This window comes from Sarcophilus harrisii, chromosome 3 (assembly GCF_902635505.1).
Source record: "Sarcophilus harrisii chromosome 3, mSarHar1.11, whole genome shotgun sequence".
NCBI classification, from domain to species: domain Eukaryota; kingdom Metazoa; phylum Chordata; class Mammalia; order Dasyuromorphia; family Dasyuridae; genus Sarcophilus; species Sarcophilus harrisii.
The window spans coordinates 370,774,266-370,802,236 of NC_045428.1; the positions used below are offsets into that span (position 1 = coordinate 370,774,266).

The window sequence follows — 27,971 nt, forward strand, 5'->3', positions numbered from 1 at the left end:
GATACCACCTGAGCATCAGCTGAGCTCTGCCACTGAGTGATCTTGAAAATGTCATTAATCTCTTTTTCTTCATTTGACTAACTCTAGATATTTAATTTCAGAAATGTTTCTACTTCATCTTTGTGAATATTGTGATGAAAAAATCCCCTGAAAACGTAACCTATAATACTGAATTATCTTTTGTTTGGATATTCTTCTGAGATATTTACACTTTGGAGGAACTGGTATGAGCCTACAAAGTGATATGCTATTGTTTTTTAAAAACAGTAGAGGGCATTCTCACTCTATTTTAGTCGAAATGTGATTTTTTTTAAATGTTCTCTGGACATTTATTTTGTTTATAATAATTATAAAATATGTATTATATAATGTATATATGATGATTATAATAATAAAAATTAATTATTTTATTTATAATAATCTAGACCAGTTTTCCTTTCTTTCAGAAAAGAATAAATTATGGCTTAGTAAACAGAATGTATTTAACTTCAGAACATGAAATATGCTTTTTCTTTGAAATTTACTTACATATTCATTCTGTTTGAAAATGTGAACAGTGGTAAAAGCATTTTTTGTTGAAGGAAATTTTAATCTATTCATCTCATTAGTGGAAAGTTGATCCTAAGATGGCATCATTCAAGAATAGGAAAGTTCAGTGTGTGCACTTTCAATTCTTGTTAGTAGGATATTTAAAAAAGACATATAAACAACATGCAGTTGTTCTCATTTTAATTTTAATTTAAAAATATAAACCAAATCAGATATTTTAGATCTTAGTTCAAGTTCTCTCAGCTTTTTAAAGATACACATTTTTCAATGAATTTCATACAGTTTGTTAATTGTCATAAAATTATGACAGTAACTACTATGGCTTGACTAGGCTCTATCATCAAAATCTGTATGACCCTGGGTCTTAGTTTTCTCATCTATCAAAGGAGGGGGTTGGACTAGATGGCCTTCAAAATGTCAATTTACTATGGTTCTAGAACCTAAAAATTTTTAGAACTTGCTTTTTACATTAAGTCCACTTCAGCAAACATTTATTGAGAGCCAATTATATAAAGACTAGGTACTGGGGACAAAAATGAAATGTTGCTTGCCCTTTAGAAGGTTACTTTGTACTATTTTCTAAATGTGTGTGTATTTCATATCTAAAAATTGCTGTTTTGTAGCACTGACTTATTAATAAAAGTAAAGTATGAATATTAATTACAAGAAAGTAATCATCCCATACAACTGTCTTGAGGATCATGCAGAATATTGATAAGGGTCACAATTTCTAGTTTTTTTTTCCAATTGAGTTACATAAATTGTAGCATCCAATTCAGCTATACTTTAGGTATAATGATTCTCACATAAAAATGAAGTAGTTGTCTTACATGTAAATGTCAGAATTCATTCTTTCACATTATTGTACACTGGTTTTTGAAAGTAACTATAATATAATGTATTATTTTTAGGTGCAGAAGAGAATTCCAGGTATAGTCATATGTGATAATCAATCAGGACATGAAGTAAATATAAGTATTTATTCAGCACCTACTGTGTGCTAGTTCCTAGGGATATGAAGACAAAAATGAAAGTTCCTATTCTCGGGGAGCTTGCATTCTGTTGGGGAAAACAACCTGTATACAATTAAGTGTAAAGTAATTATAAGGCAGTTGTTATTTGTTCTTTGTTCATGAAGAGGATCATGACATTCTGTTCTTTCTTCCTTCCTCCCTCCCTCCCTTTTTTCCTTCCTTCCTTCTTATCTAACTTCCTTTCTACCTCCTTTCCCTTCTCTTACTTTCTTTTCCCTTTCTTTCCTTTCTCTTGCCTTCCTTTTTTCCATTCCTTTTCCTTCCCTTCCCTTCCTTTTTTCATAGGAAATCATACTCTTACCTTTGGGTGTTCTGCCCAAAGGAATGTAAAAAGTTTTGTTGTTGTTGTTGTTGTTGTTGTTTGTTTGTTTGTTTTTCCATCTCTGAAACCTCCCAAGATATCTTAGTGTTTACTGGCTAGATTTCTTTCTTAAGGATCATGCCTTAAACCCAAATCATTCTGGCTCTCATTGATTGGCCAATAATAGGTCCCAGGCCAAGACCCAGTTGGTCAATTATAAGGCAGTTTGGGAAGGAAAGGAGAGAGGGACTAGATTGGGAGGTTGAGGCAAGACCTAAGGTGGGAAGCAACATTGAATTGAACTTTATGAGAAATTAGGGTTTTAAGGGGGATTTAATTCTAGACATGAGAAACAAATTGTAGTACTGAGACACAGAAAGGAGAGTTGGTGGATCTTATGTGAGAGCTCAAAGACCAGTTTATCTGGTTGTAGAGTATGTGAAAGAGTGTAATATATAATAAGTCTGGAAAGATAGAGTGGAGCCAGATTTTAAATCACTTTAAATGCCAAAGCCAGAACAATTTGTATTTTATCTTAGGAGCAATACAGGGCCACTAATTCTTGAGTAGGGGAGTGACATGGTTAGAAATGTGTATTGGGAATAACACTTTGATACCTGGATGTAAAAGGTAGTTTGGATATGGAAGAGACAGGATACAGGGAGACCAATTATGATCTTGTAATCTAGGAAACTATAGTGTTTGACCCTAGGAAGCTATAGCGAGAGCTAGTGAACAAAAATTGTGGTTAGTGAATTATAGTGGAGAAGTATAAAAGATTTTGAAGAGGTTAAAATTCCTTATACTGGTGGAATTAATAAGGACTTAATACAAGAGATGGTGTGTGATCTGAGGACTGAAAAAAGGAAATGATTTTAACAGACTTGAGATATAAGAAAAAAAACTTTATATGGGGATAGGGAAGACACCAACATAGTAAAGGACAAGACACGATTAGCAAATGATAGCTGGGTTGCCTAGTGGATAGAGTACGAGACTTGGAGACAGGAAGACCTGAATTCAAATCCAGCCTCAGAAATGTCCTAGCTCAATGATCTTATACATGTCACTTGACCTTTGCTCCAGAGAAGGAAGTAGCAAACCAGTCCAATATCTTTGCAAAAACCAAAAACCAAAAAACCTCAAATGAGGTCATAAAGACTGAAATGACTGAACAACAACAACAAAAGTTATCTGGTTTGATTAGGATAGAATTCACATGGTGAAATAGGATGAGATAAAATTGAAGTGGTTGGTTGAAAACAAAGGAACTGAATAATCTCCACTAAAGGAAAAACTTTCATTTTTGTCATTTTATCCCTAAATCAGTACAATACCTTAGATGGTATAAATGCTTAATAAATGTTTGTTAAAATGAGTTGAATTTTGTAGAGCCTTGACTTCTGGGCTAAAAAGTTAGTATTTTATTGGCTGATTCAGAAAAGCAATTGAATATTTTTGAAGGAGGATGGTATGATATGTTAGGAAGATTATCCTGAAGGTAGTAAAAAAATAGGTTATAGAGGGGAGAGACCAATTAGGAGATTGTCAAATTATTCCAGGTGATATTAAAGGCCTAAAATGGGTTAATAGTAATAGAATTGGAAAGAAGAGCACAAATTTGAGTAATATTTTGAAGATCATACAGATGATATGGGATAACTGATTGAATTTGAGGGATGAGAGAAAGTAAATAGTCACAAAAGACTGAGTCTTTAATGTGTTTTGGATTTGTGTTTGGATTTTGACATATTGAGCCTGAGGTGAAGATAGAACATCAGTAGGGAGATGTTCAACTGGCAAGGAAAGTAGAGCTGAAGTCATGATCTCTATCATGGAATTTCCATGTTATCTTTTATTTTTGTTCTTGTTTGATGAAGTTTTCATCTTTACTCCCACAAAATTAAGTGGTCCCATTAGTATAGAGTAATTCACAAGATAGTGAATTATCACATTGGGGATACAAAGAACATGGTCCAATGGGAAGAAATTTAGGACAAATAAGTTTAATTGGTGAGACCAGACCAAGCTATGGGGTACTGGAAGTGTAGGAAGGTGAAGAGTTCTTAGATGGAGCCTTCTAAATATAGCAATCAATGATTGCTCAGGGTAAAATGAAAATGGCATTGGTTCTGGGCTGTACATAGTTACGTATTTTAGGTAGGAAATGCTCCTAGATAAACCTTTAAGACAAGTCATCCCACAATGAAATAGGAGTGTTGTCAAAATAGGTCAGGTGTTAAAAGACCACCATTGAAAAACAAGGAGCATCAAGGATTGAGCTTTTCTAAAGACAAACTGGATTTGTTAAAAAAAAAAAAAAATGCATAAGATTGGCCTTGGATATGGATAATGGATATTAAATTAGAAGACATTATACATTTGTATAATTGACCTAAGACTTTATTACTTTCATACTAAACAATTTTGGTTTTCCTTATTTCCCATATAGGAGAAAACACCAAGTAAAGAAAGAAGCAAAACACCAACCAAATTTTTGCCACAGTTGGCACCGGTAATTTACACATTTTTCTTATATATTTTCTTCAACATTGATGATAAGTTTTCAAATTTGAAATAAACTCAGTGATTCTCAATTAAGGAAACAACTTCATTAGCTTTTTACTTTCAAAATATATGCATGGTTTTCAGCCTTCACCCTCGCAAAACCTTGTTCCAAATTTTTTCTCCCTCCCTTCCCTTCACCCCCTCCCTTAGACAGCAAGTTATCCAATATATGTTAAACATGTATGTACAATTCTTTTATATGTATTTCCACAATTATTATGCTGCCCAAGAAAAATCAGATCAGAAAGGAGAGAAAATGAGAAAGAAAACAAAAAGCAAGCAAACAACAAAAAAGGTGAAAATACTATACTGTGATCCACATTTAGTCCCCAAAGTTCTCTTTCTGGATGCAGCTGACTCTCCATCATAAGTCTATTGGAATTGGCCTGAATCACTTCATACTTCATTAACTTTTAAAGAAATTATATATTTCAAATTTCTTGAGAAAAAGTTACAAAAACCCAATTCCTCAGCAGGTTTAGGAAATGGGGTTAATTAAATATTCTATCTAAAATAGTAACTATGCATAAAACATAACACATGGCAGAGTGGATAGATAGGTGGCCTGGGAATCAGGAAACTCAGGTCTAAGTCCGCTTATGGCATACTAGCTGTGTGACTCAAGGCAAATCACTGTTCTAGCAGCTCTCTCTCAAATTATAAACTGCTGAGAAATTACTGTTCTTCCCTTTTTTATATCTCTAATGATTTTTTTTTTGCCTTTTTAATATCTCTAATGATTAGCATAGTACCTGGTACATATTAAGTACTTCATTTTTGTTGACCAAATCTCAAATGGGAGTCAGTTTCTATACTCTCTGGAGCCCATAGTGATTTCATCACAAATCTAAACAGGTCAGCCCACAAAACTTCACAAAGCTTTGTCCATTCCAAATACAATTTTTTTTTTGATAGGGGCAAATAGTCAAAAGAGGATCAGATTAAAAATCAGGACATTGAGACTCTACTGGCTGTCTCCCCCCAAATTGAAATGTTCTCTTTCATCATTTCCTCTTATTATCTTCTCAGGCATTTTTTAAGTCCCAAATAAAGTCCCATCTTCTTTAGAAGTGTCAAATTACTTCCTGCTCTCTATGCCCCATCTCCAGTTGCAATAACCAGATTAAAATTTAATTGGGAAGTATTTTATAAAGTAAATAAAAATACAATAGAATATAGAAAATGTTAGCATGTGGTTTGTGGTTTTTTAAGTCAATATGCAGCCTGCAGGAATCCTTATGTATAGTTGGCCTCTCATTTCTATTTTAATTTGATACCACCATATAAGAAGCCTTTTCCAACATCTTTTAATTTTAATACTTAACCATCTTTCATTATTTCCTATTTTTCCTTTTTCATAGTATATCAATATATAAATGTAAATATAAAAACATTTGCAAATGTACATACATACAGTCACATAAATATGTTTGTTTATTGTCTTCTTGAGTAGATGGTGAACTCTTTGAAGACACTGACTGCCTTTTGGTTCCTTTGGGATCTCTGGTTACTTTGCACAGCCCTGCCTCACTTAAATTCAATTCATTTGCAAGTCAGGACATCACTTTTCTGATGTCATCGGTCCTCTTCCAGAATGAAGGACAAACAGCAAATAATAACAAGAAACTACAATCTCTAGTGCTTAGTATAATGTCTGGTTCATAGTAAAGAATTAATAAATGTTCATAGGTTGAAAAACTGCCAGCCATATTTGTGATTTTGGACATGTAAAGTCAACTAGCATTTTTTTTTTGAAATGAGAATATTATAGATGATATTGCTAAATTCTGGTGCTACAAAGAAAGGCAAAAACAATCTCTGACCTGAAGAAACTCATAAGAGAAGTTTCATTGAGGGAAAGACAATATGTACATAGAGATATCTAAACAAGATATATTATTCAGGGACAATTGGAGGTAATTACAGAGGAAAGGCATTGAGGGTTTTGGGGAAAGGTTTCTCATGTAAGGTAGGATTTTAGTTGAGATTCTGAGAAGTTAAGGAAACCAAGAGATAAAGATTTCTGGGAGGGAATTTCAGGCTTTGGTGATGGTTATTTTTTGTCTTTTGTTTTTCAAAGAGAATCAATGACATCAGGAAGATACCTTGACTTGCAAGTGAATTGGATTTAAGTGAAGTAGGGCTGTGCCAAAGGCATCAGTTTCATTCTCTACTTTAGTTATCTGGATCTAGTGGCAAGACAGAGTTCAGAATAACTGGAGGTGGTCTCAGATGCAGGGAAAGACTTTGTCCTTTTTAAACTAAAGTTTTTCCCAGATGTGAATTTGTTGGAGACAATATATATTCAGTGATTTAGACTAGATAAGAAAAAGATGGCTTAGTTTGCCTACTCAGAAAAAATATATATATCAATCTGGGGGGAAGATCTTCAGGGTTTCTGTCCAGAATAGAAACAATTGCTATTTACACTCACTTGGATGCACTAAAACTCAAGGACCAGAATGTCCTTCTTTCTGGAAGAGGACCAATGACATCAGAAAAGTGATGTCCTGACTTGCAAATGAATTGAATTTAAGTGAGGCAGGACTGTGCAAAGTAAGCAGAGATTCCAAAGGAACCAAAAGGCAGTCAGTGCCTTGAGTCTTGGACTGGAAGTTATTACTGGCCAGTCAGTGAAAGCCAGTGTGATTTGGGCTTAAAGACATAATCAAGTAGCTTTGTTTAAATCCAATAGGCTTTATCAAAGTCTTGTTTTTTGGAGCTCTATTTCAAGGAATCATAAATGAAATTACATGGGACAGAAGAGTCGATTGTTCTAGTTTTTATTTTTAAAAAAATTGAATAAAGAAGTAGGGAAGAAGAAAAAAAAATCTAGCCACCAACCCCAAGATATCTTATGAGTTTAAGTAATCAAAATTTATATTCTTTTAAGAAGAGAACCCACATATAAGGGTATAATTTCCCCATGTGGACAGAACAAAGAAGGGCAGGCAGGTAGTCATTGCTTACAATTAATGAAAAGATAGGTAGTATTTAGAGTGTTTTGTAAAAGGAATAACATGTAGGTCAGTGTCACTGAATCAGAAGTCTATGATTAGTAGATTGGAAAGTAGGAAAGGAGAATACTCAAAGTGGTTATGTTGGAGGTAGAACCAAGCTGGTAGATAACAGAAGCACTCAATTGAGCTCTCCCAAATTCCCCTGCAAACTAAACTATTGCCTCAAATTAAATACTGCAGTGGCAGAACAAACAAAAGGTTCATAAATCAATTTTCTGGTTTAAAACAACTTAAGAGATCACTGGGAAAAGTCTGTCTCATTGTAGTGGTGGTCTAATGGGCCTGGAACACAAGGCAGAAGCACAGCACAGGCTATGCCCCAGGAAGCCTGAAGCTGTCTTTGAGGTGGTTGCATTTGGAAGCTCTCATCCCAAAGACAGGGAGAGGCGTTGGACAATTCAGTAAGGAGATTGCAGGGGACCTTAGCTAGTGCTGGGTTCCTCACACTGTTGCATTGCCCATACATAGTTCCCAGTTGAAGTCTCAGGCCAAAAGGAGTGATAGCATTTGTGGCTACAGAGGAGCAAGGGTCCTGGTTTGAAGTTATGAGACAGAGAGAAGTAGTTGTTGTTACTCATGGGGGAATAAGGACATTGTATCAATTCTAAGATAGAGGGAAACAGTAGCAATTGTGACTGAAGGAGGAACCTGGTCAAAATCCTAGCTAGAGGAGGAGTACTAGCACTGGTGCTTATAGGAGAACAAGGTCCTTTCTTAGATTAAGACCCGAAAACAGACTGGGAGGGCAGTGACCATACCTTTCCCTTGATCATCCCTAAAAACAAAAACCTCTAGAACTATCTCTGAAAATAGCAACATAGAAGTCCTGAAGTTTAGGGACCAACTTTAACATTAAGTCAAAAATTAAGAAATAGATTGGAAAATGAGCAAACAAGAAGAAAATAATTTGACCATAGAAAGTTAACTATGGTGATAGAGAAGATAAAGACACAAACTCAGAAGACAAGGAAGTCAAAACAGCTGCATAATAATTCCTGGAAGAGGTCAAAAAGGATTTTTGAAATCAAATAAAAGAGAGGTAAAGGAAAAATTGGAGAAAGAAATGAGTGATACAGGAAAATTATGAAAACAGAATCAAATAGCTTAGTAAAAAGAGGCATAAAAAAATTGAACAAATGATAAAAGAGAGATGAAAATCCACTGAAGATAAAAAAACACCTCAAAAAGCAGAACTGGACACATTGAAAAAGAGATCACAAAAATTCACTGAAGAAAAGAACAATTTAAGAAATAAAATTGGCCAAATAAAAAAAAAAGAGGTACAAAAACTTAAAGAAGAAAATAATTCCTTAAAAAATAGAATTGAGAAAGTCTCATGATTCCATGAGACACCAAGAAACTGTAAAACAAAATTTAAGAAATGAAAAAATAGAAACAAATGTGAAATATCTCATTGGAAAAACACTTCTAATGTGGAAATATTTTTCATGATTGTACATATGTAATCTATATCAAATTGCACCCCTTGTCAAGGAGGTGGGAGAGGAGGGAAGATGAGAATATAATGCTTAAAATTTAGAAAGAAACAAAAAATTTTTGTATGAAATTGAAAAAAAAAAATTAAAGGCCCATGTTCAAAACTCTCTGCATTTTCTAAGGATTAAAAACAAGATGAATCACCAAATATTCTTTTCCCTTAAGGAACTTGCATTCTTTGGAAGGAAAACAACTAGACAAATAAGTAGCTATAATATATATATATATATATATAATATATTATATATTATTTATAATATATTATATATTAATTGTATCAATTATTAATTAATTAATAATTAATATAAATAATATAATATATATAATATATATCTATAAGTATCTAAGTACTCAATGGAGTTCACAGGTTTGGGAGAATTCAGGATTTAGAATGAGATAACCAAATTCACACCTCCCTTAGGGCCAGAGAGCACTCTGGGAGATAATCCAGAATCCCTCTCTCTCCAGAAGGCAGAGTTAACCTTTGGGAGATCACATATATAGAGGGAGCTCTTGGAGCTTGGGGACTTACTTGAGTTAGTTACTTGAGGGAGTTTTCTACCATCGACTAGGGTCAGAGAGGAGCACTCTGGGAGGAAGCCTACAAGCCCTATCTTTGAGGCAAGAGAGATTCATCATATCTTCTACTTTGGTGCTGGCTGGAGGCTGAAGAAAGCAGAGGCAGAAGTCAAGGACAAAGCTGCAAGATCTCTTGCAGAACTCTGCAAGATAGGGAGAGATAGGTCTCTGAGCTAACAGGGCTATATTGAAGGACACAATAAAAGTTCAGATCTTTTATCAGCTGGCTGCGATTTTGGAGTAATTATTTATTTCAACTGAGACTAAGGCTGCCTCCAGAAAACCTTCACACTTTAAAATAAATTTCATTTCTTTAAAGTAATCTCTAAGCCATCCTGGTTTTCCTCTTCTATATGTTCTCAAGATTATCAGTTTTCTTTTTAAAATGTGATGCCCTATGCTAAAAAACAGAAACAAAATATTACATTTTTAGTAGGACCATCACTCCTTAATCCTGGACACCCTCCCTTTGTCAATGCAGGTTTATCTCAATATGTTGATTTTTTCCCTGAGTTTTCAATCCTGTGCAAGACCATAAAGGGCAAGTGAATGTCTATGATATATGAATAGGTTAATAGCTTTGCAGAAAATACAGATTATCCTCTGAGGAGCTCCTGAAATTAGGAATGGCAAGATGAGGAACTATTTTGAAATTTAATTTAATTATTTTTATTTTTTATTTTTTATTTTTTTTGCTGAGGCCATTGGGGCTCACACAGCTAGGAAGTGTTGAGTGTCTGAGACCAGATTTGAACTCAGATTCTCCTGATTTCAGGGCTGAAAATTTCTTGAGGATTTTATAATATATTTGTTCTGGGGTCACAAGATTTTATTCTTGTGGAATTCTTTAGTTATTGTCCTTATCCTAATTATTCACAGGACCTAGTAGAAGAAAAGGGTTACTTCTTATAATACAGGTATAAAATAGTATAATATACTATTTGCAGCAAATGGTATTTATTGGTGAGAAAGGGCTTCCCTCTTCAAATAATTTGATGGTAATGGTAGTAATAGTGTATTATTTTCTTTGCCTTCTTAATCTTGTACAAGGGTCAGAGCAAGGCCAATTTTGGTTAGTTTCTGGTAGATTGAATGGAGTCTAAATTTGAAAAATCTAAAAAGGCATTCTTCTCCATGTGGTATTTTCTTTTTTTTTTTTTCTTTTCTTTTTAAGTCTGCTTTCTTCTAAGGTACTTGTTCTTTCCTTTCCCAACCCACCCATTCTTTTGTTGTGATTATTCTTATTCAGTAGGAATAGTGAGAACAGTGGATTTCTAACCTGTTGTTGGTGCTGTCATTTCAGACTTTTTGTGATCCCCATTTGGGTTTTTCTTGGCAAAAATACTGGAGTGGTTTGCCATTTGCTTCTCTGACTCATTTTACAGATTGGGAAACTGAGGCAAACAGGGTTAAGTAACTCATCCAGGATGATACAGCAAGTGTCTGAAGCCAGATTTGAATTCAGGAAGATGTCTCCCAGTCTCCAGGCCAAGTATTTGTACCATATAACTGCCCTTAAGGAATGGAGTAAGCATATGAGCAAGAGTAGTTAGGGGAATTCTAGAACATTTGTAACAAAATATGAAAGACCCATGTAACAAATATTAGCTATTGAAATTCCTCTTTTAGAACCTAAAGCATTACTTGTATGGACCGACTGCAGTGATTTTGATACTATATCTTAGAACTTTCACATATATAACGCAATCTGTTGGTCTGTTCTGTTCTTCTAGTATTACTATCAGTTTCAATTACTTTGAAATTACTTTTGAAAATACTTTATTATTAATAACATCTCAAATTTCATGAAAAATTTAAAATAGGCATGTAATTATACTACTGTCTCTTAAAGACTTTATTCATTGTTTTTAGATAAGTTCTAAACCCCAATGGCAACAGGCAGCTCCTTCATTCCAATTGAGAGTAGACGAGGAAGATGACGAAGACTACACTATTAAAAATGAACGATCTCCTGGTAAGATCCTCATTTCTAATTTACATTTAGAGAAATTTTTCAAAGAAAAATTTACTGATCATGGTAAATATGGTCAGTAAAGCAATAAAGTTGGGTCACAGTCATGATGTTTTTTCTAATAGAAAAAATCCATTTAAATGTTTTCTCTTAAATGAATGTATCTACTAATTTTTCATATAGTTATAAATGCCACAAGAGCTGCTATTTTAGAAACCATGATGACTTGTAATATTACTTAGTCACATTACAAATAGGGCATTCTGAGAATTCATATATTTTAATATTCTTTGCATGAAAAATTAGGATGAATTTTTCCTTAGAGGAATTTCACTTAAAAATACAAAAATTTTCCAAAAGTTATAGTTCATTAAAGCATTTTCCATTATAAATTATAAAGCAAATGTCATTAAAGCTCGAAGTAATAATGATTAAGTATGGTTCAGTGTATTTACTAAAATAGTTTTATATATATTTTATTCACAAGTTTTAACTTTGAGATTTTAAGCATAAAAGATTATGTTGAAAATTGGGTACATTATGACTTCATCTTAAGTTATGATTAGTCTTGACACATTTTCTTTAAACAACCTTTTTCTTGCAATAGATAAGATTTTAATTATGAAAAGAAAAAAGTAAAATGTAATAGAATGTGATTGCAAAAGATTTATTTGTATTATCTTACAGATTATCAAACTATTATTTTTAAAAATAGCATTTTATTCAGAATATTTAAGTGTCAAGCATTATTGTCTTAGTAATCATCTTTGTATATATTTAAGCGAACTACATGGAGCATATAGCAAAAAAGGGCAAAAAACGGGAACAACATTTTGATGAAAATCTTCCTGGACCATCTCCAAAAGGAAAAGGCAAAAATCCCCGTAAAGAACGTGAACATTTTAGAAGTGCTCTTGTTAACGTCATTATGTAAGTCTCATGAATTATTATAAATTTGTTTTTATGAGTTAAAATAGTCAAAAACTTGAGCAAGTTTTTAAAGATTTAAACCAAAGGATGCAAAGTATACATTACCATCAGAAATTATATGTATAAAAGCATTACATGCTAGCATAGGGTTTTCAATATATTTAAATGTGAAAGGGCATTATTCAAACCTTACTAAGTCATGGTTAAGCTCCTAAAAAGGTGTATACACCCTAAATATCTCAGTGCTCTGTGTTGGTTGATGAGTGGAATAATGGGAATTTTGATGGTGGTCACTGAGACTTATGGGAGATTCTAGCACAGATTTTTTCAACACCTAGAGGTCCTGTCTACTGAGGTCGATGGACAAAAGAAGGAGAGTAGCAAGGTGAGAAGGCCCAGCCTAAGTGGACGACTATTTTGTGATGTTTTCAGAGAGCAGCATAGATGTTCCTTCTCTTTAGACTTTTCTAAATATTTCCTAACTATTGCTTTATTGTTTGTTGTGACTCTTAGAAGTTACTAATATCAAAGAATTCAGAAGGTATTGAGCTTGAAGACTAATGACTATTTTGTCAGGGCTCATGCCACAATTTACACATGTGGCATGATACAGTTACTTTTCACAGAACCCCATTACACTTACAGTTATTTTTCTGACTTGAAGAGTAAAGAAATGGTGATGGATATTTGCACAAGACAAGATGGGACACTGGAGGCACCATAATCATGCTTTAAAGTGGCAAAAGGAACATGAACAACACTAATTTTTGGTAATTTATTGCTATAAAATACTCAAAATGTTTTATTAAAGATTTGAACTTCCAAATATCAGATATTTTGGCAGAGGATAAAGGTTTAAAAATGTTTTTATGGTTTTTTTTTAAGTTTTTTTAATGTTAACCTGACTTTAGTGTTCTTATGGTTCTCAATTAACTAACAAGGAGTTAGAGTTCTCTTTATATTGTTGACACCCAACTAAAGACCCAAATTGTGGTATAGGAGGCTAGGGAATAAAGATAACTGGGGATAACAGTTTAAAAACATAGACTAGAGATCAAACATGAAATATAACAGGAATTTCTGTCTATTTAGAATGATTTAAAAAATCATGTGCGACAAACATCTTTTTCAGTTCATAGAGATTGTTCCTTGTTTGATGCTTAATCTATACTTGTATCCTACTGATAAATTTCTCTGATACTTATTCCCAGCCTGGACTACATAGTGCTAGCTGTTCCTCAAATCTTCCCAAAATCTTATGCTCAATTCTTATTTGATCTCTAGATCCTGGAAGTTCCTGTCCTACTATTAACCAGATTTTAGCTATGAAAGAAAGGGTAGAAGAAAGACAAAAAAAAAAAAAAAGTCAAGATCCTGGGCATAGAGAATCCAGGACGATGGAAATGTTGAAGGAACTAAATATGTTGAAAGATGTAAAAATATAAAAGAAAAAAGCCAGGTAGGATGAAATACATTACAGGGAAAAAAAAGAAAGAAAGATGAGAATGGTAAAGAATTAAAATCTGAATTTATTGTGTTTTTTTAAATAGTTTACAGGCAACTAAATTGTTATTTTTGGCTCATTTGGTGATGGAAAAATGATTTTATATAAAATATTGTATAAATATTTGTGATTAAAAACAGGATTGAGAAATATAAAAACATTTCCAAAGTAAAAAGTTTGTATGACATTTTGCTATTAATTTTTAAATTTCTAAGTATATAGCACCAGATTTTTGCTCGAAAATGAAAGTTTGGGATGTCATCTTGTCAAGCCAGCAACAACGGTTGGGTCATGTATACTTATTGTGTATCTAATTTATACTTTAATATATTTAACATTTACTGGTCATCCTGCCATCTAGGGGAGAGAGTAGGAGGAAGGAGGGGAAAAATTGGAACAAAAGGTTTGGCAATTGTCAATGCTGTAAAATTACCCATACATACAACTTGTAAATAAAAAGCTATGAAAAAAAACAAACAAACAAATAAGCCAGCAACATCAAGATATAATACTCCTTAACAAAAAAAAACAAAACAAAACAAAACAAAACAAAACCCTAAAAACAGTCACGTAAATATAGATTTCTAGCAAATAGTATTGAAAATGTTATGAATTTGTTCTCTTTAAGAGATTAAATAGTTTTGTCCAGCAATAATATTGATACTAGACGTAGGAGCTTTCTTGATGGCAAAATTAGCTGCAGGATAAAGTGAGGTAGAAAAGTAAACAAAATCATTTTGGATGAGTTTTTTTTTTTTTTTAGTTTAAAAATCCTTCAAATTAAGTGGATGCTAAAATGATTGACAAATTTGAAATCTCTGGGCATTTGCGGCTTCTGTTTCATCACTCAAGGGATTCTATTTAGTTTAATTAAATAGATATTTCTTAGAATTTTACTGTAAGGAAGGTATTGTGATAAGTTTTAGGCATACAAAAATAAAAATGAAATAATCCCTCACTTTGAGAGTTTACATGTAGTGGTGGGATACAATAGATTCAGAGATAGATGGATACAAAGCAATATGAAGAGAAAAAAAATCAACAGCTATAGAATGGGAAAGAAATCAGAAGTGCTTCACCTAGGAGGTGATATCTATACTAAAGAAAGATAAAATTTCTGAGAGGCCGAAATGAAGGATGATACTACAGATGGAATGCAAAACCTGTGGAAAGGTAGAGAAATAGCAGAAACAATGCTGAATTTGAGAAAAAGGATGTGAGCTAATTTGGCTGAAATGTAGAATGAGGTAAGGATAGTAGGGGAAGATAATGTAATGTAAGAATAGAAAGGTAGAATGAACAAAATTTGTTGTTAAATGTACTTAATAACAAAGGTTTTTAAGCATAGAGATGACATGGTTAGAACTCTATTTGAGGAATATCTTATTGTGGAAGTAGGATCTAAAAGATCTGACAGTTATTAGATATGGGGAAGTGTTTAACCTAACCTCATCAGTATAAATTCAAATAACTGCTAATTCCTATATAAGGATCCCTGCAAGCCACATATTGACTAAGATTTTAAATAAAATGCTATTTATTTGTTTATTTTATTGGATATGTCTCATTTGGTTTCAATGCAGTCAATAGTATTATGGGTTGTAAATGGCCCATTGCATTTAATATTTCTTCTAAGATGTATCCCAACTTTAGATCTCTGATGTAATCTCTAAAAACAAAACTAAACAAAAAAAAACAACCCCCCCCCCAAAAAAAAAAAAACTTCCTTTACTTAGGAGAAATAAATACTGGATAATATCTCCCTTTTAAATTTATTTTGTATGTTTCCGTCCCTATAATTTTGCTTCTACCATTCACATCAGAACAATGAGAGAATGGGAGAAAATGAGTTGGATGGGGGAGGAAGAAGAAAAGGGATAGAAGATAGTGATAGTGGTGTTTGGAAGGAGTTAGAAGTAAAAGAAGAAGTATTGAGAAAGAAGGAGGAAAGAAAGGAAATGGCAAGTTTGAGTATTGAGCTGTGGTTGGTGATGTCTGAAATTAGAGTGCTGAAAATGAGGTGATACGTAAAGCTTAATTTTAAAAAGTGGAAGTTCCCCTCAACCTCTTTAGAATAGATGAGAGAGAGTGAGGTCAAAAAGAAATGAGCAAGGAAAATAAGAAAAGATAAATTACTGCAGTTTTGCCTATTGCAAACAACCTTACACCATCATTTATTGAATAACTATGTTATTGGTTAATCACACAGTTCCTTAAAAATATCTGTAAATTCTGTTTCACATATAGTCCTTGAATATTAGTGACTGAGTGCAGATATTCACTATTTTCTCATTGCCAGGATAAATTCAAGCATGATTAATTTCTTCTTTAAACATGTCATAATCATATAATAAAGCCTGGCATGAGTTATCTTGCCACAATTTGCATTAAATTTAAAATATTCTTTTTCTATTTAACTTCACCTTGAAATACTACAAAATAAATATTCTGTGAACGAGTGTTTCTACTGTGAATTTTTTAAACATTCTATAAACATGTTATATAAAATATGAATTAAGAGATTTTTTTTACAGTTGTAGGTGACTTTGAAAGAAATGTTATTACATTAAATTATTGAGAAAGCTGGAAACTAGAGGCTTAAGCTAATAAAAGCTTGGAATCACTGCCTACCAAATCACTTGAAATGAGGTTTGGGGCATACATATGTGAAGATTTATTAATTTTTAAAACTGTATTTATTTGTGTAATTTTCCCCATGTATATTTCTCTTCTTCTATTTGTACTTCGAAACAGTAATGGCTGACGCCAGCTGAGATTTTGCCTAGCAGAATTCATGTTGCTCTTGCTACAAAGATGAAAAAGATTAAAGATTACAAAATGAAGGTCTGGTGATATGGGCTTTTTAACCACTTGGTGACATGAGACAAGAGGTTGCTTGTACTCGGTTCTCCTGCTAACTATTTGCCTTTCAAACTCACCATTATTGCGTCTTGCTCTTGCATGCAATTTCTGAAATGGAGGTGAAGAAGGGAAGACCAGAGCAATAAATTAATGCTGTAATATCTGTCCAGTCTTCAGAATTTGAGACTCAAATCTGAAATCTAGAAGGTTATCATTAACATAAACTTCTTGACATAATTCATTTAATCATCTTTGAGTCTTCAGCCTTGTGTTAGGAATTGTGAGGAATGCAAAGCTACATACAATATGGCTTTAATGATCAAGGAATCTATTTGAGAAGATTACATGCATGTGAATAGCTATGTTATAATGCAATTTTGTTATCAGTGCTGAGAGTTATTCAAGAAAATTATTATAGTATTTTAAAAGAGGAGCCCTTTTGGCCAGAGAAGTAGAGTTTAATGGAGAAGGTAGTATTACATTTGGATCTAGCATGTAAACTAGATTTTTGCCTCAGATACTTATTAACTGTATGATCCTGGGCAGATCTGTTTACCTCAGTTTTCCCAATGTAATATGAAGGTGGTAATAGCACTTAATTCAGAGCATCATTGTAAGGATGTAAGGATTAGTATTTAAAGTGCAGTACCTGCCACATAGTAGGCACTCTATAAATGCTTATTTCTTCTCCCCATTTGTTATTTAGTCTCATTTGAGCTTTCAATAAAGCAAGGTAATTCCTTACTTAATCTTGATATTTTACTTTTACTTAATCATTTCTCTAACTCATTGACTAAAATGGCTGTTTCAAAATTTCTGTTTTTTTTTTTTTTCAAATCATCCATGGACATCTCCTCCTTCTATCTTATCAGCTAGGCACTTATTTCATATTTCAAATATAAAAAATTAAGTCCATTTATTGATAGCTTTCTCTTCTCTTCTTCTTATCTCAAATCCCCCTATGATTACTGACTATATCTCTTCCACTCTATTCTTTGAAGAAGTAGTCCTTCTTGCCAAAGACTTGATCCCTTGATTCACCTTTGATCATCCCATCTTCTTCAGTAGATTGCCTCCTCCATCAACAACCCTCTCACTAATTGTAATCTCTATCTACTAATTCCTTCTTGTCTACAAACATAAAATTGCCTCCCTTATTTTAAAATACAAAGAAATCTTCTTTAATCCTACCCCATCCCCACTAACTTTCAACTTGTATATTCTTTTCCCTTCTCTCCTAAATTCCTTGAAAAATCCCTTTATTTGTTCTAACCCTCTCTTGACCACTAACCTCTTCATCCAATTGAAACTGCTCTTTTCAAAGTTTCTAATAATCTTTTAATTGCCATATATAATGATTTTTTCAGCTCTCAACACTTATTGCCCTCTTTTCATCATTTACACCTTCTTCTAGTGCTCTCTCCAGAATTTTTAATCACTATTCTGCCTTAGTTCCTCTCATCTCTATTTGATTTTTCTTATTCTATCTTCATCATTGGATTCTTATCCTTGTTATTCCCATTAAGTATAAGTATCCCCCAGTGCTTTGCCCTCATCTCTATTCCCTTTTTTCCCCTCTATATTGCCTTACATGAGAGTTCCATGGGTTCATTTATCACTTCTATGCAAATTATTTTCAGATTTATATATATATATGTATATATATATGTGTGTGTGTGTGTGTAGATATATGTGTATGTATATAAATATATACATATATGTATTATCAGCCATATCTCTTTCCTGAACTTTATCCCTAAATCATTAACTGCTTATGCATATTTTAACTGGATGTCTCATAAGCATATCAATCTCAATATATCCAAACAAAAATTTTATTATCTTTCTCCAAAAAACCTATTCCTCTTCTGAAGTTCCCAATGATTGTCAAAGGCAACCATATCCTTCCAGTTAGAACTTCCAACTAAAGGAAGATATCCAAGCCAAAGACACCTTTGTTCCTCTCCAGGCTGCACTGCTCACTCATCTTCACAGAACTTTGTCTACCATGCTATAGAAACCTCTCTCACCTTGGAAGCTCACTCTACCCTTGGACTGCTTCTCACACTGGAAGTACCCTCTGCTCCTGATGACTCATCTCAGGCTGGTTCTTCTAAGAAGGTCCAATTTAAAAAGACTCAAACCAAAAAATAAGTTCTTGAGGACAGGAACGATCTATTTTTTTTTTTGCTTGTATTTGTATTGCCAACACTTAGCACAGTGTATGACACATAATAATCACTTAACAAATGCTAAATTGTTTTAATTTTAAAACAATTCTAACCTACCATCCCACACCTTTTAGATCCACTATTATGACAGAACATGAAAATAACAAATGTTGGAAAGGATGTGGCAAAATGGAGGCAATACTGCATTGTGTGAAGTTGTATACTGATTTGTCCATTCTGTAGAGCAAATTGGAACGATGCCCAAAGAGCTATAAAACCATGGCTTTGGCCAAGGAATACCTTGTTCTAGGTCACTATCTGAAAGAGACAAAAAATAAAAAGATCTTTGTGTACAAAAATATTTATAGTAGCTCTTTTAGGAGTGGCAAAGAATTGGAAATTGGGGGCTATCCATCTATTGAGTAATTACTGAACAAGATGTTGCAAATGATTGTGATGGCATAACATTGTATACTGTAACAACATTATTGTATGATGATCAACAGTAAGATTTAGTTCTTCTCAGCAATACAATGATCCAAGACAATTCAAAGGACTTATGATGAAAAATGCTATCCACTTCTAAATAAATAATTGATGGAGTCTAAATGCAGATCAAAGAACAATTTTTAAAATTTTTCTTATGGTTTTTGGTTTGTTTTCTTTCACAACATGAGTTACATGGAAATACGTTTTGCATGATTGCACATGTCTAAGCGTACATCAAAACTGCTTACCTTCTCAAGATGGGGAAAGGAAAAGGAAGGAGAAAGGAAGAGAATTTGGAATTTAAAATTTTTTAAATGTTAAAAATCATTTTTACATGTCATTGAGGAAAAATAAAACATTAAAGGAAAAAATGCTGGTTGACAAATGGACTGACCCAGATACTTAAGTCATCTTCAGTTCTTTATGGTTATTCAATGCATATACCTAGTACAATTGGTAGATCTTGTTTCAACCTTTATATATATTTCCTATGTACATTCTTTCTCTCTACCCACAAAATTTTTTTTCTTAAAAATTATTTTTATTGATTTGGTTAAATATTTACCACTTAAATATAATATTTTTTCGACAATAATTTTGACTTCCAAAATTCTCTTCTTCCCTCTTATCTCTCCCTACTCCTTGAGAAGCCAAGCAATTTGATATCAATTATATATGTGAATTCAAGCAAAACATTTCCTTATTAGCCATGTAGCCAAAAAAAACCCACAAACAAAATAAAATGATAAAAATAAGAAAATAAAAACAATTTGTTGCATTCTACATCAGTTCTCTCTTTGGAGATGGATAGCATTTTTCCTCATGGGTCCTCTGGAATTGTCTTGATAAGATAGCAAAGTTTTTCACATTTGATCATCCTTAGAATATTGCTGTTATTGTACACGGTGTTCTCTGGGTTCTGCTCATCTCATTTTGAATGATCTTGCTTAACAATGTCCCATCATGATCATATACTACAACTTATTCACCTGTTCTTCAATTGATAGGCATTCTCTGGCTTTGAGTTTTCCTTTAATTCCTGTAATACTTTTATTATCCAACTTTATTTTTGTTTTTGTGTTTTCTTTTTTCCTGTCAATGTTTTATACTTAGTTTCTGAGATAATTTAATACCTTGGATAATTTACAAGAGATAATTTATTAAGTATTAATTTGGTTCTATATTTTAAAAAACAAATACACAGTACCGGACTCCTAAAATCACACAACAGGATTTATTGGTAATAAATCATAGATAGTAAACACAAATACAAAAATACAATTTGTCCCAAATCTTAGTGATAGTTTTAAAGTGGCTTAAAACAACACTAAGACTTTTGGGACACCTTGAATTACAAAGATGTTAATGCTAGTCAGCTTTGCTTTATACTCAGTTTCTTATCTGTCTTTTCTGGTGTCTATAATATGCAGATCAGGAGAGGTGATTGTTCTAAGAATTTTAACCATATCTAGAACAACAAATTGGGTCTATGTAGCAATATCAGTTAGATTTCATCCCCAAGAAGGCCATGGGAACTAAATCTTTTCACTAGTCACCATATCTAGTCAATCAATTAAAAACATTTATTTATTAATTAACATTTATTATATTTAAAAACACTGCTTAATCATCTCCCAATAAGCTACATAAAAATGCACCTAAGGATTTGTAGAATTCATTTGGTTTTGTGGATTCATCGGTTATTCTATATTTTTCTGTCTGCCTGTCCCTAATTTTCTCTTTGAGGTATGATCTAGGAGTGTTATCTTTGGACTTCCATTAGCCTAAGCTTACCTGGAGCTGAATAATATTGTTCATCTATCCTTTGTGGAAAGCATCAGTGTCATCCTGGGTGATGTATTAACTTGCCAGTGAATTGGATTTAAATGAGGCAGAGGTGTGCAAAGTTGTCAGTGTTTACTTAATACTGCAATCATGAAAGTTTGGTGAGAAGACCAAAGTCAAGGTGACTGGTGATGGTCTGAGATGTAGTGGATGATTTCCATTTTCCATAGTTGACCAAACTCCAAGGGCTCCACAGAGCCTGCTTCAGTCACCTTCACGGCCACTGTAACAAGTTGTTCTCATCTGACCATTCTGCTAAGGAAGTCTTTTGGGATTTGGAAAGACATCGCACTAACTCACTCACAGGCTTGAGATCTATAGGTTACCCTACCTGGCTTAGCCCATCTGCCAAGAGGGGTTACCAAAGTGTGGCCACTATAGATGCTAGAATTCTTGGAGACCTAGTTATATAAATAATGAGATCATTGACTTTCATTGTATATGCAACTTTATTATGGAGCATCTTATTTATTTCTCTTGAGAAGTTTTCTACTTCTGTTCTCTGAAAAGACTATAGTAGTAATGATGATGATAACTAACATCTATAGTAGTGCTTTTTAGGTGCCAGATGATGAAAAAGGCATGTTGGCACATTATTGTAACATTTTAATCACAGCAGAAACAGATGAACAAGTGAAATTATATTTATTGTTGTCTTTTAATACAAGATTATACCAACTCTGCCAAATTTTTTATTTGTTATCCCCCACTTAGTTAGGTCTGAAGAAAACTTGGGAGCTAAGCCTTCCTTCCAACTTATACTTTTGTTCAAAATGAGTATGTGAAGATTATTATCATATATGTTACTGAAAAAGTATGTTACTTTCAGAGTATCTGTAAACTGGGTTAATATTTACACATACTCTAAATGAAGTGTTTGGGCCTTCTTATACTTCAAAAACAAGTGGGCAATGTAAGACTGAAGGACCTTTTGTATATTGTGATTTCATGGATAGGTGGATTACAAAGATGAAGAATTCACCACCACACAATGATCCTTTAGGTAATGAGCATCTTTATACTACTTGGATAAGCCACATCTGAGAATGTTTGTTTCTAGGACCATATTCCATAGCCTTTTAACAAAGAAGAATTTACCAGAACTTAAACTCAATAGAATCTATGAAATGAAAAGATAGCAAAAAAGAGAAATCTAGAAAGCGAAATATAATTGAAATATTAGAATGAAATAAGTAAGAATCAAGAATTTACATTTGAATTGGGAAAGAAGAGACAATGTCACTTTAAAATTCCACGCTTTTAAGGATTACAGAGGTAAGTAATAAAGAAAAACACAGGGATCTGAGTGTGTTTTGTTCTGTTTTATTGATTTTAAGATATGAAGACAAAGGGGAGTTTAAAAAAATATACTACAGAAGTGAGGAATAAGAGGGAGAAATTTACTATTTCTCAAAACTGGAGTGTGCTAGAATAGTTCACACTTGGAGTAAGGATTCAAAGGGGAGGAGAATAGATATTTCAGGAATATATGTCCCTGAATTCTAAATAACCAGCTTTCAAGTGAACTTTTGGACAAATTCTGTATTTCCATTACTTTCTTAAATGAGATATAATTAGAGGAATATGTAAAAAAATATTTTTAGGAAATTTTTTTTTGGAGAAATATGTCACCTAGGCTATAAATTTCAAAGGTATGTTTGACTATAGATTTTGCTTATGATTTAAATAAAATCACAACTATGATTTTATTTTTACTCTTCGCTTACATTCTAAGATACATATTGTACATTCCCATTTTTCATTTTACATTAATTTGAATAGCATGTTTATGTGATTTTTCTAGGCAGCAAGACAGTGCCACAGACCAAGCTTTAGTGGATCAATCACAAACAGCACCAACCAGTATAGAGAAAGACATTTTGGTAAGGGATTACTTTCTTGATAATTATACTTGAGAAAAGTAGGAACCTTAGAAAATATGTATACAGACTTCCTTATAGAGCTTGTGTGGTTCTGATAGCACAACCTGAAGAATGGTGTATATATAGGGTTGCTTTGTTCATGTAAAGAGTTTTTCTTTTCTTTTTACCTGGAAAGCACAAAGATTAGGGAGTGAGTAGCTACGTTTTCCTTTGTGTTAGAATCAATCTCCATCATTTATCATTTAAATATTTATTTTTATAAGAATTTTTTTATTTTTAAAATGTATAGTAAAAGGTATTAGAAAATTTAATGTCTAATCAGTTTACTACTATCATTGAATACATTTTTTATAAACAAAGTATCATGGATTGCCTTATTCTTCAACATTAGAGGTTTTCAATTGCTTAGATATTTCAAATAGTTTCTAGTAATTGGAATTTTAAAAAATGGAATAACCTTTGACAAACTATAGTACACATTCCTATTAAAAACACTAGAAACAGGAATCAAGGGACCTTGTATTAAAATGATAGACACTATTATATAAAAACAAAAGCAAGCACTGTCTCTAGTAGGGATAAATTCGAAGCCTTCCCAATAAGCTCAGGGATGAAGTAAAGTTGTCCATATCATCACTATCATTCTGTATTGTACTAGAATTGATCATTATAACAATAAGACAAGAAAGAAAACTTGTAGGAATGAAAAACGGCAATCCCTCCTTGCAGATGATATGTAGATACACTTAGAGATGCCTAGAGAATTAACTAAATCAACTAAAACTTAGTTTAACCAATTAACAACCAGCAGAGTTTCAGAATACAAAATCAATCCACACAAATAATAAGCATTTCTATATCTGTCCAACAGAGTCCCATAGCAAGAGATAGAGAGATTCAATTATTGGGTGTCTACCTGCCAAAAGAAACTCAGGAACTATATGAACACAATTACGAAACTTCTCACACAAATAAAGATAAATCTAAACAATTGGAATAATTGCTTGTGGGTAGCCCAAGACAATATAATAAAAATTACCATTTCAACTAAGTTAATTTACTTATTCAGTGCCAAAGCAGACTACTAAAGAATTATTTTATAGATTTAGATAAAATAGTAACAGACTTGATTTGGAAGAACAAAAAGATCAAGAATATCAAGGGAATGATTTAAAAAATGTGAAGGAAGATCACCTAGCAATTCTAGATTTCAAATTATATATTACAAAGTGGTAATCATCAAAATAATTTGGCACTGGCTAAAAGTGGCAGATCAGTGGAATAGATTAGGTACAAAGAACATAGTAGTAAATAACTATAATAATCTAGTGTGTAACAAACCTAAAGATTCAAACTTTTGGAGTAAGAACTAATCATTTAATAAAAATTGCTGGGAAAACTGGAAAGCAGTTTGGCAGAAACTAGGCATAGAATGACATCTTACATTGTATAACAAAACAAGGTAAAAATGGGCAAATGATTTAGACTTACAGATATCACAAGTAAGTATGATATAGGAGAGCATGAAAAAATTTACCTGCCAGATTTATAGATAGAGATAATTTGGTTTACATGAAATTAAAAAGCTTTTACATAAGTAAAGCTAAAAAAATTAGAAGAAAAAAAATTTACAGTGTTTCACTGATGATAAAGGCTTATTCTCAAATATATGGGATACTGAGCCAAATTAAAAAAAAAAAAAGAACCATTTCCTAGTTGATAAATGATCAAATAATATTAATAAGAAATTTTCAGTAGAGGAAATCAAAGATATCAATAGTCACATAAAAAATACTTAAAATAACTACTATTTAGAAAAATGCAAATGGAAACAACTCCGAGGTATCATATCACACCTATCACATTAGCTAACATGCCAGAAAAGGAAAATGATAACTGCTGGAGCAGATGAAGATAAAATTGGAAAAGTAACACAATTTTGGCATGGTTCTTTGAATCCGATCACTCTGGAAAACAATTTGGAACTATGACCAAAGGGGTGTAAAACTGTGCATACTCTTTGACCCAGTCATACCATTACTAGGTCTGTTTCTCAAAGAGATCAAAGAAGAGAGAATCCTAGGAAGGTGGCAGAGTAGGTTGGTAAATTTCAAGCTCTCCAGATTTCCCCCATGGACAGAACAAATTTGCACCTCAAAGTGAACATAGGCTCATGAAAAATCAAGATTTGGGGAAGAACAGGGGTCCTCCTGTTACAACCCAAGAAGACAGAAAGACTTCAGGTTGATGACTAACCAGTGTGAAGTGCCGACACCTCTAGGATAGCTCCACAGAAACACCAAATGGGGACCCTTGGGGCTAGCTGGGTGTGGCTGGAGCTTCAGCAGGAACCACAGAAACTTTCACCTCCTAGATAGCTTGTGAAGTTGGGGGTCTGAGCCTGGGAAGATTGAGTGAACCTTAGCTGATTAGGAATGCCAGGCCCAGTTGTATTGTAGTGATGTGACCCTGGACAACAAGGAGCCAGTACTCCGCGAGCGCAGAATCAGTGGATCAGGGATGCTGCTGGCTGTGGAGCAGGAGTAGGGAACTTTTGATTTGGGGTTCTAGGTCAAAGCAGAGAGCTAAAATAAAGCTAGAGGCACCATTCCCCCACCCCAAGATTAGAGGTGCTTACACTAATATTTCTCATTTAAAAAAGAAAAAGTGAATCAGCAAAGAAGAAAGACCCCAACCATAGAAACTTACTATGGGAATAGGAAAGACCAGGGTTCATCTTCAGAGGATGATACCTATTAAGAACCATGCCTAAGTGAAGGAGCAGGTCAATTCTCTGAGAGCCTCCACAGCTGGGAATCATAACACTTGGAAGGAATTGCAAAGCAGCCTTTACTAATGCAGGTGTTCCTTGTGAATTGGGAATAAAATAAATTGGAGGCAAGAGGGAAGAGAAGAGAGACCAAAACAGGCATTTTTCAAAAGTCTCTCATCAGTTACTGGAGTAAGAACTGTTTCTACCCAAAGAACAACGTTAAATGGCTCCCTGCCCAGAGAGAATTTATAGAATTCAAAAAAGACTTTAAAAGTAAAATGAGAGAGATTGAGAAAAAACTTAAAAAAAAACCCCCACCTAAAACCATCTCAGAAAAACAGAAAGATTAAAAAAAAAAAAAGTTAACTAGAAAAGGAGACACAGAATCTTAAACATGAAAACTCTCTGAAAATTAGAATTGGGCAAGAAACCATTGAAGCTGTAAGAGACTCAGAAGTAACAAGACAGTATAAAGAATAAAAAAAAATAGAATAGAATGTGAAATATAAGAAAAGCAACACATTTGGAGAACAGATCAAGAAGAGAAAAAATAAAAATTATTGGATTGCCTGAAAGCTGTGACCAAAAACAAAACAAAACAAAAAAACCACCACCTTGACACAATAATGCAAGAAATAATCAAAAAAAATTGCTCTGGAGTGTTAGAACATGAGGGGAAAGTACAAATAGAAGAAATAAACTCATCCCCACCTCAAGGAGATCCGTTGTGGAAAACACATAGGAATATTATTGCCAAATTTTGAAACTCCCAGATCAAAGAGAAAATTCATCAAAAAAAGTTTTAAAAATTAAAATATTCTGGAGCATTAGAATTATACAGGACTTCTCAGCAGCTACAATGAAAGACCACAGGTCCTGGAATCATATGTACCAACAATCACAAAAACTAGACCTGCAACCCCAAAAAATCCTATCCAGCAAAATTAACTATAATATTGAGTGAAAAAAACAAAAAGGACACTCAATGAACTTGAATATTTTTAGGACTTTCAACCAAACCTGAACTCAATAAAATAAATTAACATGTAAGAGCCAATATCAAAGATCAATTTCAAGGAACTTAACCTGAACAAATTGTTTTTTATATGGAAATATAGACCATATATTTAGGAATGACATCAGCAATTGGGTAGCTCAAAAGAAAAATTGGGGCAGAATTGAATATGATCTGACTCTAAAAAACAAAACTGTCTAGAAAAAGGTAAAAATAGTAATTATGTTATACAAATGAAGTGTGGAGGAAGAATAGACACAGAGGCATTGGCAGGAAGAGGAGAACTTGTAGTTTTGAAAATTACTTACTTCAGGAATGGGTTAAATAGGCAACATTACATATATATCATGAAGGGTACAGCACCTTCCAAAGTCTATTAAAAAATAAGAAAGGAGTTAAGAGGGGAAGGAAAGAATAAGGAGTATAAAAAGATAAATTGATTTATGGCAGTGGGACAAGGTGTGTAGATTAATGGTCTAGGGATAAAGGATCAGATGGAGTACAAAAGCCTGTGTAGAAAAATAGTAGTGGAACAAGATTTGTAGATTAATGAGAAAGGGATAAAGAGGAAAGGAAAGGGTAGTATAGGATATGGAGAGGTACAGAAGAGTATTTAGATTAACAGGAATTGGATAAGGTGGGAATGAGATAAAGAGGGGAGGAGAAGATAAGGGAAGAATCCATGGATAGGGTGGGGGTGGGGATTAAGTAATAGCAAGGCAAGTTAAGGAGCAGAATTAAAGTAGAAAAGGTAACAGGGATAGGAAATAAGAAGATATACAGAAATACTACAATAAGGATCAGGAGTAAAATTTTTTGGACAAAAAGGACTAGTAATCATTGATCTTGAACAAAGTCAAAGACTCAAACAAGAGAGAAATCTATATTATATATAGGCTATATTAATACTGTTTTAGATACATGTTTACATATGGGTAAATGCATATTTTATATTATATATGTATGTGAGTATATGTGG

General features: G+C 33.1%; 1 protein-coding gene across 1 annotated transcript in view; it reads left to right on the forward strand.

The window, feature by feature from the left end:
• Positions 1-27,971, forward strand: part of DNAH7 (dynein axonemal heavy chain 7) — a 280,267-nt gene that overhangs the window by 3,713 nt on the left and 248,583 nt on the right. The window contains exons 2-5 of the mRNA XM_031960292.1: positions 4,337-4,399; positions 11,421-11,523; positions 12,303-12,450; positions 23,126-23,204. Coding sequence (XP_031816152.1) covers positions 4,337-4,399; positions 11,421-11,523; positions 12,303-12,450; positions 23,126-23,204 — 393 coding nt within the window. The remainder of the gene's footprint in view (positions 1-4,336; positions 4,400-11,420; positions 11,524-12,302; positions 12,451-23,125; positions 23,205-27,971) is intronic.